The sequence below is a fragment of the Drosophila pseudoobscura genome, chromosome 2 (genome assembly GCF_009870125.1).
Source record: "Drosophila pseudoobscura strain MV-25-SWS-2005 chromosome 2, UCI_Dpse_MV25, whole genome shotgun sequence".
Classification (NCBI taxonomy): domain Eukaryota; kingdom Metazoa; phylum Arthropoda; class Insecta; order Diptera; family Drosophilidae; genus Drosophila; species Drosophila pseudoobscura.
In genome coordinates this window covers 31,546,433-31,558,949 of record NC_046679.1, presented here as the reverse complement: position 1 = coordinate 31,558,949, position 12,517 = coordinate 31,546,433, and the positions used below count along the sequence as shown (strand labels likewise).

Genomic DNA, 12,517 nt, shown 5'->3' with positions numbered 1-12,517 from the left:
AGATCATAGTTTAAGTAAAGCTGATTTCTAATAAAATAAAAATTAAAAAAAAAAAAAAAAAAAAAATTATAGAATTTTGACTGAATTTTATGCAAGTGTGAACTGAATTTTCGTTTGGTTAACAAAAAAGGCTGCCCTGATGTGATGTGGCAGAAATCTCTTTAAATTTAGCTTAAAATATCGAATGCTTGCTGAACAGGGCTTTTCCAGGGGAAAACTGATAAGCCTGAGAAGCGGTTTTCGTTTTCTAGTTTTAATTTTCTATTTATTATTTATTTCTATTTATATTGAAATTTATACCCCACCTGTCACGAACAGGCTTGTGCGTTGCTGCCTTTTCCATTTATTTCCCAATCTACACATTTGGCTATTCATAAGCTTATTTTCAGCGCTTTTCACTCGTCCCCCACCTCGCACATTTTCCATAAAGCGCGCAGCAGAGTCGACAATTATTTCAATCAACTCCAAACAGACGGAAAGCCTCAAGAATGTTTTGGGGGTAGAAGGCAAAAGCCTAATCAGCCACCCACATAAGCACCCACCACGCCCATGCACACGCCCCCACCCACCCCCCACTGCTGCAAAAGATGTCCCTCTATTGCTGGAAGTTTTTCTGTTTTTTGGGGGTTTGAAAGCAAAACTTTTCAAATGGCTTTCGCATTAAAATTCACTAAAATACGAGTTTTCTGCTTCAGTGGCGCTGTCGTTATCTGACAGACTGTACTTATACATACGAGGTGTGGCATGCCCCTGTTTGTGTTTGTGTGGGCCATTATGGGGAGTTGTTTGCAGAATTTTCCAAGCAGTCATTGATGTTTGTTCCTAGAAAATATTCGATTCTACAGCCATAAATAAGCTTAAAAAACTGTACCTTAACGTTTCCACACAAACCCATTAAATCTGCCAAGTCATCAGCATTTAAGCCTTTAAAACTAATCTTTAAGTAAGGAAAACCCTCTTAAAATCAACTCCAAATAAATCGAATTAAGAATTTCCAGCAAAATAATAACCAAAAAGAGTAAATAAATTCAATAAATTACGAGAACTTTTCGTCATTTATTTCGACGCTTTTTCCAACAATAAAATGAAGCCCAGCAAATAAAATAATCCCTCAAGTCGGGCAGGATGATGCCTTTTAAATGAATTTCGAGAGCAGAAACACACATTGGCGTATGTGAAATATTTGTGGGACGAGTCAATGATTTGCGGTTTTAGCATTTGGGGCGGAAAAAGCTTATGGAAAATTAGTTTAGCTTATAGTTTTGTTTACAGCAATTTTATTGTGTGGCCAAAAGTTTCGGAGCCATCATTTTGTGGTTCCAGAACTAGAAGAAAGGCTAAGCATAAACGGAATTTGGGCCTTAAACGGGTATAATTCCAAGTTTATTTGTACTTAAATTGTGAGGGTTTTTTATTTGATTTTAACCAAGTTTTTTGATGCCACTGGAAATAGGAAATTATTTTCTGTAAAGTTTGACTTAAATTTCCTTTTTTATCCGATGAAAATTTGTCTGCAAAAAAGCATCCTTTTCCGCAAGATAATGATCCCTTCAATCTGATTGTGCTTCAATCTTCCATCATCTGCTGTCGTCGCTGCCGCTTGCGTTTGATTCCTCCATAAGAAATCACGTTCGAGGCAGATTCCACATGTCAGCGGAGTGGAGCCCAGAGAATGAGAGCCACAGAGATGCCACCAATGCGCCACGCATGCCACTAATGAGGCTCGTTAGCGTGGTCATCCAGGAGGTCAGCATCCCCATCCCCATCCCCAGGCCCCATTCAGCGGGTAATGTATGCAACAAGCCAAATTGTACAAATGTACCAGGCAAATCGATAAAGTAATTTGGAAATAGCCCCCAGAGAGGGGTCACTGTGCCACCCACTGCTTGTCCCCCACGTGTCCTGTCCCCGCTTTTCAGTGCTTGTTTCCCGGAATCCGCGAACATTTGGCCACATAATTTTGTTTGGCAGAGCAGCACGTAGTCGATGACGGAGTGACTGGGGCCAGAAGAAGGACAGATCGGAGGACACGACGGCCAGAGTGTGATCAGAGGGGGAGGACTGCCACAGACTGTGTGCCACCAGAGGGTGGAGTCACTCTGGTAACGTTCCTGATGGGTTCGTTTCGCCTAATTGAAGCGCCATCTTGTGGTTATGTCTTCTACGTGCGTTTGTCGCACGTTTGCCTAATTAAAATTGCATTTTTCCTCCGTTCGTCGCGTGGTGTGCACTGGGGGGAGACAGGTTATTGATATGACATGGATATATGCACATACATACATACATATACCCCGAATACGTACGTACTCGTATGTATTTAGCATATAACGCACTCGTCCATGTATTTATCGTGGCACCAGTTGGCTAAAGTTTATTGCTGGCAGCCAGGTCATGTTTTGGCCATATTTTTGAGTCCCTCCTCAGTGCGTTTTGATGGAGTTTTGGATGGGGTTGGTGGCGTGGAAAGGGAGCTGATGTTTTGGGAATGCTAATGTCGGAGGTTTTTTCTCATATATTAGAGAATTTTATGGTTATTTTAAAAGAGTTTTCAGATATGTTTATAGTATTTTCAATGTTTTTTCTTTTATTTTCTGGTATTTTTATGTATTTTCCATTATTTTATATATCTTGTGTTTTTAGTATTCTTTGGGATGTAGTATAGAATTTTTTTGGTATTTTTATAGTATTTTGGTATGTTTAGAGTATGTTTTGGTATGTTTATAGTATGTTTTGGCATGTTTATAGTATTTATTGATATTGTTATAGAATTTCCGTTTTTTAATACTATTTTCTGGTATTTCATAGTTTTTTTCTAGTAGTTCTGGTATTTTTTGTGTTTCTAGAACTTCGATCTGTTTTCTAGTGTTTTTATATAATTTTCTAGCTTGTTTTTAATATCTTCCGTTTCGTTTTTAGTATTTTCTGGATTGGTTTTAATATATTCTGGTATTTTCTATTTGGTAATATTTTCTATGTTTTTCTGTTACTTTCTACTAGTTTTGGTATTTTCCAGATTTAATTTGGCATTTTTTGTATTGTGGTATTTTCCAGTGTTTTCGGTATTTTCTAAGTTTTCTGGTATATTAAGTATTTCCTGCGTGTTTCTAGAACTTTCTTGTGTTTTCTAGTATTTTTTGGTATTTTTATAGAATTTTCTGGCTTGTTTTTAATATCTTCCGTTTCGTTTTTAGTATTTTCGGATGCATTATTTTATTTTCTGGTATTTTTCCAGTATTTTCTTATAAATTATTATGTTTTCCGTTTGGTTTCCAGTATTATCTGATGCATTATTGTATTTTCTGGTATGTTTCTAGTATTTTATAGTAGTTTTCTGGTGTTTTATGAAAGGATTTTCTTCTGATTAACTTATTAGGAAAAAACTAAATGAATAAATCCGTTCTCAAAAATAATATCGCACTGAAAGTAGAATAACGCACATCGAAAGTATCTCAACACTATCGCTCCCTTAAATCTGAAACTCAATACATACATATATCCTTAACTATTAAGCAACAATTCCAATCACAAACTTCTGCCTGCCATTCAACATTAATCGCCCGATAAGAATCTATTTCCTTTCGATTCAATTAATTTATATTGGCTGGAGTTTCCTCTAGTACGCCGCTCCTACCGGGTACTACGAGTGTTTAATATTCGCAACAGCAAACCGGTAGGTTAACAATTAGTTAACATGCCTTTGGGGTTCCATTGGCCATTGTGTTACATCATTATAATTGAAATCAATATCCCCCAGATGGCTTCAATGATTGAAGGGGGGAAGGGGGAGGTGGCGGGACTGGAGGAAATGCAGTAACGCAAAACGGATGCTGCCTGTCAATTGGATTGCATTAAAATGGCGTGCGAGTCTTAACACCATTAATTACATCCAGCAATGAGTCAATATTATGACAGTTGCAACTGTTGCAACAAAACCCCAGAAAGGGCAGGGATCCAAGCTTGAGTTGGAGACGGAGGCCAGCAAGGACATCGTCCATCAATTAATTAGCCCTATCCACTGGTGCTGGGGATATCCGTTCCTCAACCTCTTAAGCATTTCACTAAATTTGATTGATTTTATGCAGATGTTGAAAGGATGAAGGTGCGCCCTATGGGCTTTGACTCACATTGAGATAGAGATGGGCCGGACCGAGTGGGGGCGCTCCTTGTGGGGCCATTGTGTTTGACACGTGAAATGAGCAGTGCTACAAGGGTCGTCCAAGGAGGGTTGGTCGATACACAATTTGAAGGTAGTAGGAACTGAGAATAGAACTGAGTGGCGCTGGAGTTGAGAGTGAGACGTGAACCTGTTTAGAAGTGGGCTGGGAGATGGCATAAGACTCTAGAGTAAAGCTAAAGATATCATAGGCACAACATTTCCATTAAATACCAGCAAAATACTAGAAAATATCACAAAGTTCAAGTAAAAATACCAGATAAATACAAAATACAAATACTATAAAAATACCAGATAAATATTAAATAAATACCCGAAAAATACTCCAAAAATACCTAAATAATGAATAGATACCGGATAAATACTACACAAATACCAGATAAATACCATAATCGAAGCAGAAAAAAACACTATAAAAAACAGATAAATACTAAATAACTACCAGATGACTACTAAATAAATACCAGAAAAATACGAAATAAATACCGGATAAATACTAATTAATTATTAAATAAATATTTTAAAAATACCTGATAATAAATGCCAGTAAAATGCTAAATAAATTCCATAAAACACTGAAAGTACTATATAAATACCACAAAATTAACAGATAAATACTTATACTAATAAATACAATAATGATACCAGAAAAAATACGATCAAAATTCCAGATAAATATTAAATATAAATACCATAAACCAAAATACTAAATGAATACCACAAACTATAAGAAAACTCAATAAAATACTACAATACTCTAGAAAAATTCCAATAAAATACCATTAAATTTGTACCATTCGAATTTATTAATTTGATCGTAGATCCAAAATGAAATCCAGAAGAACAATTTAAAAATTTGGTATAAAAGAGGAATCTCCAGTGTTTTGGCATCTGCATGGGAATTAATCATCCTCATCGCTGCTAGTATTGTCGTCGTCGTTGTGGTAACCATCTCCGGCAGCATCCTCATCGCTGGACTCGTTGTTCTCTGAGCTGCTGTCCAGATCAATGCCATTGATGTGGGTCTCCGGACACTGGGGCTTGGTCACTGCCAGACTGGGCTCGTCCCCCTCGACGGGCATCTTGTTCCAGAGCGGACTCCTACCGGGGGTGCTCTGACCAGGGGATCTGTTCTTGCAGCTCATCAATTTGTTCAGATCCAGGCCGTCGCTGGCTTTGTTCCTTGATGGCATCGTGACAATAAACTCGGGAACATCGAAAGCCTTACTTTTGATGGCTGATTTCTTGATGGTTGTTAGCGCTGATTTTTTCGATGGCGGATGCTTGGAAGCTATCGATTTCTGTTTGTTCATCCCTTTCGATGTGTCGATAGGTTTCTCATCCTGATACTGCTGGTAGAGCGTCTCGGCCTTGTTCTGCTTGTCAATGTAGGGCCCCTCTTCGCCATGTCCTGGGGCGTAGCTGACCTCCGGTGGCTCCTCCTCGACGTAGTAGTGCCTATCGGGTATATCGGATGAGGCATCGCTATGCTCATCGTAGCTGGGAAGCTCATCCGACTCTGAGCTATTGACGGGGGGCCTACTCTCCGGCGTCTCCTTTCGGGGAGTTGCAAAATATGCCTTTGGATTCTCTTTCATTTGAGTCTTGACAACGGTGTCGGGCTTTTTGATCTGGCCTTGAGTGAGTTTTCGATTGTTTTGCACCAATTTCGAAACAGGAATATTCCAATCCGTTTTGGCCGTTTCCTTCAGGGTTCGCAGAGTCTCGAGCTTTTCCTTCAGTTTGGGGCAACGTTCGGGTATGGAATTCTCAGGGAGTTGCAGCCTACGTCCAGATATCTCGGGGAGTTGGATCTTGCGTCCAGAAATCTCTGGCAGTTGCTGCTTTCCGGACTTGTCTGGCAGTTGCTGCTTCACGGGCTTCTCTGCTAGTTTGGGCTTCCCGGACTTCTCTGGCAGTTTCTGCTTTACGGATTTCTCTGACAGCTGCTGCTTCACGGACTTCTCTGGAATTAGGTGCCTCATGGCTTTCTCTGGCAGTTGGCGCTTCATCGTCTTCTTTGCTACTGGCAGTGGGAGCTTCACAATCTTCTTTGGGGTCACTTTTAAGTTCTTCTTCGGAGGACTATCCTGATTTCGTAATACTAATTGCACCAAAATGGGAACATCCTTCAATTGGAATTTCCCGACAAGTCGCCCCTCGATCTCCTGGCGTGGGAGGATCTTCTCACCCGTCTCCATCTTAAATGTTTCCATTGTATGCCTATAGCCGAACCATTCAAAGTACTCCATCATCAGTTGGTTGATGAGACTCGATAGACCATTCTCCTTGAATGAATCATGGCCTAGGGCTACCCCAGGCCCGGCCAAAGGCTCATCTTTGCTGCCGCCTAGATTCGTCTTGATCATCTTGAGGACTTTCACATGCACTCCACTGCGCAGGGCCGACATTGTGCCATTCTGCTCGAACTGACGCTTGATGCTGTGATGCATCAGATGCTCGTACACGCTGGGCTTCGCTTTGCCTTCGTCCGCACTCATCGTTCCTCTCTACGAAAATTTGTTCGAATTCGGAAAAGAAAAAATAATAATTATTAACTAGAGAAATTTTTCGTTGTTTCAATAGGTGTATCTGAGTGTACTACACGATTTTGTATCTACTTCTGATTTGTATATTCTTTTAGAGTACTTTTTCAAGGGTAAATTTTCGCATTTTCGAATTTTCGAATTTTATTTTGGAAATGAGTTGAGAAATTCAGTTAATCAAGTGTTTCAGTCAAACAGAATTTGGAAATGCTATTCGATTGTTGCAATGCCTGTCACGTGTAAGCGTCCAATTGGCAGTCACGTGTAAACGTTAAGAACGTGGAATTATCAGCCACATCATATCAGGACATTGCAGTCACACATGAATGTCGCATTGCGAGTCACATGTGCACTTTCAAATCGTCACTCACACGAAAACGTCTAATTGACGAACTGCCAGTCACGTGAAAACGTCACAGTGGGAGTCACGTGTAAACGTTACGTGGATATTCCCTTGTAAAACGTAACATTTCAAGTCACGCGTGAACGTTAAATCAGTCAGTCACATGTGAATGTCGAATTGCCAGTCACATGTTAACTTTCGAATAGTCACCAGTCACATATAAACGTCAATTTGGCAGTCACGTGTAAACGTTACACGTGTAAAAGTGACGCCTGAAGGTCAAATGGCGAGTCACACTTGAACATCGAATTGCCAGTCACATGTGAGTGTGGATACCTTCTTTTGGGGTCGGAATTCTACTGATTTCGAATTCAATTTGGCCTTTGGCCAGAATTTCTTATAATGTCTGGAAAGTTTATTCAATTTTTTTTTGCACCTCAACCTCGAAACTCGTTAATCATGCAGATAACCTTGGGTCTCAGCCATCCATTCTGTCTGTCCGTCTGTCATGCATACATTAGCCGCACATTCGTTGAGGTTAAGACTGAGAGTCGTCTGGGCTGAGCTGTTTTTTGTGCTCTGATTGCTTTGGAAGGTTTTCTTTGACTTGGGACCGAGCTGTTTTTTGTGCTCTGATTGCTTTGGAAGGTTTTCTTCGGCTTGGGACAGGTGGGGACCATGGGGAGGTCCAAAGTTCAACCTAAATTAAGACTGATTAAGGATTTGTTTAACTTAGTTTAAACTTTCACTTGGGGTTGTTTTCTGTGTGTGTGTTTTTTTTTGAGCAATTTGATTTGATTTTAATATTTAATAAAGTCTAAATGGGTCGTGTATTTCGCTGCAAAAGCAGCTCATTTTCCTGCAATTTTCCAACATTAGCAGCAGCCCTCATTAGCTGCCCGCTCACTTTCTTTACTTTTTCCTTTTTCCAAACTATCTCCAGATCTCTGCTCATAACTTTAAGGTAAAAGAACTTCTTGGGACGGCCTTAATTAGCTGCTGCGCCTAATTAAACACCTGAAGCTATAGCTTTAAGTTGCTTGGGCAACCAGCAAATGACCGCCAGAGGGCGGACGTCCGGCTATATCAGTTGCAAAATTTATTGGCACTTAATGGAATTTAAAAGTTTGTTTGCCCAGCGAAAGGCGAAGGCGGGGGCGAAGGCGGAGGCGTATCTGTTTGTGTCCTTTGAATCTTTTTGGGTGTGTCTTTGGGGTGGGGTACTAAATCCTTGTGTTTGTGTGCACAAAAGAGTCTAAAACTGAACTTAAATGCTGAAACGATAATTATGCAAATTAATAGTTGAACAAAAAACTAAGGAAAGACCTTGGAAAAAATGCAGGAAAACAATGAGAGAGACACTAGATTTTGAGGTGAAGAATGGACATACCCTGGCAGATTTTATCTGTTGTAGAAATATCTTTAGAAACAAAAGAGTTCTTTCCAGAAAGAAAGAGATTGTGACTATATAAGCGATACTGCTCTGGTAGTATTTATTATATATATTATAATATTTATTTATTTATTCATAAAATTGAGGACTAAGATTAATCAAACGTTAAAATATTAATAATATATAATTATATAATTTATAATAATAAAATTAAATAATAATAATTATAATTAAATAATTATAATAATTAAATAATAAGAATAATTAAACAATAATAGTAATTAATAATAATCATAATAAAAGAATAATAATAATCATAATAAAAGAATAATAATAATTAAATAAAAATAATAATTAAATTTTTATTTTATTTTATTAGAAATCAGCTTTACTTAAACTATGATCTAATATTAGTGATATTTACATTGGCTTACTACATATTTTTAGAGTTTAATGATTAGGTTTATATATACATTTTAATGATGTGTTATTCAGCAAATTTTTCTATTTTTTATGTTCGATGGGTGGAGACGTTTGAGTCTGCGTGGGATTTGGGGGTGGTTAATGAGCCTATCGTTGTATCGACTGCTGTGATGGTTTATTTGATCTCCAATTTTTGGGATGAGGAGATCTCTTTCCAGCATTGTGGTCCGAACAAACCTCTGATTTTATTCAGATGCGTCTTCGCTGCACATCCCCAGACTTGAATGGCGTATGTCCATATAGGGATTATAGTTGCCTTGTTCAATAGGACTTTATTGCGTAGGGGAAGCTTACTTTTTGAGCTCATGAGCCAGTGCAACTTTTTGAGTTTGTTTTGACATTTGATGACTGTAGCTCTGATATGCGATCCCCAAGTTAGGCTTTTATCGAAGTGGACACCGAGGTAGCAGTGACTGCTCTTGCGCGGAATTATATTTCCGTTGAAGGTTAGGTCTGGTGGGTGCTTGCTTCTTAGAGTAAAATATACGTTAACCGACTTTGTTTCGCTAATTGTGATGTTCCATTTTTTTGCCCATTTTTCCACGGATTCGAGGTAGATTTGAAGTTGCTCAGCAACGGCTCTGTAGCAGGTGGATGGCGAAAGAATAGCAGTATCGTCAGCGTAAGTGGCGACCAGGAAGTTGCTTGGGTTGACGTGCGGGAACGGCATGTCGCGTGTAAACAATGTGTACAGGATTGGCCCAAGGACGCTGCCTTGTGGAACTCCAGCTCTGATAATTTTTATGTCTGAAATAGCGTCCGTGATTGTGACAATAAACGTTCTCTCTCTCTCAAAAATTACTTTATGACTGAATACTGGGGGGCGGGTAGTATAATCTTTAATTTATATAAAAGTCCCTTGTGCCAGACTTTGTCGAAAGCTTGTTTCACATCGAGAAACACCCCTGAACAGTATTGCTTAGTTTCATAAGCGTTGAGGATGTGTTGAGCCACTCTGTGTACTTGTTGCGGAGTCCCGTGCTGTCTTCTGAAACCGAATTGGTGCTGTGGAATAGCTTCCTTGACGGAGCTTTCTGCCACCATTCTGCTCAAGAATGTTCTTTCGAATATCTTGGAGAAAACTGGCAGTATGCTTATTGGTCTGTATGACTCTAGGGTTGACGTTGGTTTACCTGGCTTTAGTATCATCACAATCATTGCACACTTCCATTGGGTGGGGAAGTGGCCGATGCGAAGGATGGCGTTGTAGAGTGCAACTAGAAACATAACTCCCTTGCGTGGAAGCGGTTTTGCGATGCGGGCCTCTATTAAATCGTGCCCAGGAGCTTTGTTGTTCACAAGAGCTTTTATTTCCGCCTGGCCTTCAGAAGGTGAAACTGGCTTGGTTGGTATCGACATCTGTAGGGGCGCTTCTAGGTACCAGGAGAGTGCTCGCGTGTGATCTTGAGGTGCTACATCGGCTGGAGTGAATCTGGTCTCTAAATTTCTAGCGAACGCTTCTGCTTTTTCCAAGTCAGACTTCACCCAGGTACCGTTGTCGTTTCTTAATGGAAAGCTGCACAGTGGCTGCCTCTTGATGCCACGGGTGAGTTTCCAGAGATTGACCTGGCTTTTTAGCATTTCGTCGAAGTGTTTGCTGCTCTTCTCAGCGAGGGCCCTTTTTAAGTTTCTGCCCGCTCTGTGCATCTGAGCTTTAGTGTCTGGGTCGTGAGTTCTTATGAAAGCTTTCCTTAGTCTTCTCTTGATGACTGAGACTGAGACTCGAATCTCTCGTTAAGTTGGATGTGATCTTCCAAATGGGTTTGGGTTTTGGGTTGGGTTTTTACTCTATATGACCGTTCTTCTTTCAACTGGTAGCTATGACAGAGAACGCCTTTAGCCATCAACGCGGATGCGATTTTGCGGTAAGTGGTTGAGTCGTTGCATAGGAGTCTAATTTGTCCTCCAGTGCTTGTTTTTATACGGTAATTTTCGGGGCTTGCCAACGTATCCAACATTGACCAGAACATTGTGATGTCGTTTACCCCGGGTATGATGATTGGAGGAGGCAGAGGGTTGCGTTTGGTTATAGGGGATTCATTACACTCCTTGTGAGGGCTGAGGTCCATATCTTCGGTACCGTCGGCAGTTGGGTCGTCAGTGTCCGCGAGTGGCGCATAGTAGTTTGCGAAAGGAAGGGTTTCGACTACTTGGGAGACTGCGTTCAGTTGAGTGGGGTTTTCTTTTTGGAGGAGGAAGAGCTCCTCTGTCCTGCCAAGAAACATGAGGGTCGTCAGTTGGCTGTGGGGCATGGTTATCGGGAATGTTATTGGGACCATCCGTAGCACGTTGGTCGTTAACTTGCTTTTGCGTAGAATTAAGTATTGTCAGTTCTGAAGTGAGCTGGTCTTTAAGAGCTGAGGCAGTAGCAGAACTCATTGGATCAGCAGTTGACGGTTTGTTAATGCTACGAGAGACTTTAGTAAGGGACTTAGATGAACGTAGTTCCATTTTTAAGTCAGGTAGATTTGGGCGTTTAACCCAGACGAAGTTGAGGTCTAGTCTGTAGGCGCGTGCACTGACCGTAGGTCGCGCCCGCTTTGGGGCCCGCGAGCCACGGGGGCCACACGAGTACCGCGCGCTAAGGAACCCGAGCGGCGCTTAGTCCCACTGGTACCGCGCGCTTAGATTCGCGAGCGGCACTTAGTTTCACGAGTACCGGGCGCTTAAACGTTTTCGCACAAGTAAGTTGTTTGTTGTTGCCACTGTAGTGGGCTTGTCCGTTTTTATTGCTTCTGCAAAGTCTTTCACAGCGATGTTGGAACGCGTCCGTATTCAACGGGAGCATGATCGAGACTCAATATAATTAAATAAAAATAATAATAATTAAATAGTAGTCGTAATTAAAAATGATAATAATTTAATTAATTAATTTTATTAAATTAAATATACAAGAAAAACAAGGCCTTCAGGCTGATATTGGGATATAATTATTTGTTTATTTTAATTGATTTAAATATTAAGAGGTGTATTAATATAAGATTTTTGTTGGATTATCTTAATAAAAACAATCAATATTCCTTTAACTTTTTCTTAATGATCGTTTTTTTCGGATTTTTTATCAATCATTCCTCTTTCTGTTCAAAAAGTTCAAAAGACTCCTCCAAAGACTTGGCAACCTTCTCTGCAGGGCAATGAAAAACTGACATAAATTATAAACCGTATACATACATATATCCGCTATATCCGCTTTATCCGCTGTATAAGAAAAACTTTCAGGATCAGAAGACTTCTTTCTGTTTTTCATTTGGTTAACAATTTTTTCTTCTCTTTTCATTTATTCGTAAGGTGCTGCCTGCCTGCTGACGGGCTGACTGGCTGTCTGTGCGAAAAGTTTGCTCAGCAATTGAGCCAAAGAAATATTTAATAACTATTTTCTTTGCCTCGTTTTTTATCTTTCGAGCTGGAAAAAGTTCTCATTCTCTCTCTCTCTTTGCATTTGCTTTTAATTTTTGTAATGGAATTGTTAAGAGCGTAAAGAAAGAACAAAGAACCCGAGACCGAGGCCAGCTGATTTATAGCCTCGGCCAAAAGTTTTTTGTTTGCAAAAAAATTGCATCAGATGCGAGCTTGGAATT

The 12,517-nt window shown here is 40.0% G+C and overlaps 1 protein-coding gene and 1 long non-coding RNA gene across 2 annotated transcripts; both read right to left on the bottom strand.

Annotated features, from left to right (window-relative positions):
- Nucleotides 1-3,602: 3,602 nt before the first annotated feature.
- LOC117185593 (uncharacterized) lies at nucleotides 3,603-4,383 on the bottom strand. The gene is made up of 2 exons (XR_004471097.1): nucleotides 4,125-4,383; nucleotides 3,603-4,058 (listed from the first exon to the last, which is right to left on the bottom strand). It is a non-coding gene; the product is annotated as an uncharacterized lncRNA (long non-coding RNA).
- A 573-nt stretch (nucleotides 4,384-4,956) lies between these two features.
- LOC4803320 (muscle M-line assembly protein unc-89) lies at nucleotides 4,957-6,799 on the bottom strand. Its single transcript, XM_001360046.4, has one exon. It carries the CDS (start codon nucleotides 6,673-6,675, stop codon nucleotides 5,077-5,079), a length of 1,599 nt encoding a protein of 532 aa, XP_001360083.3. The 5' UTR covers nucleotides 6,676-6,799; the 3' UTR covers nucleotides 4,957-5,076.
- Between the last annotated feature and the right edge of the window lie 5,718 nt (nucleotides 6,800-12,517).

What these genes read in the sequence shown, in the direction of transcription:
- LOC4803320 (XM_001360046.4), bottom strand. Translation starts at nt 6,675, where the DNA reads ATGAGTGCGGACGAAGGCAAAGCGAAGCCCAGCGTGTACGAGCATCTG.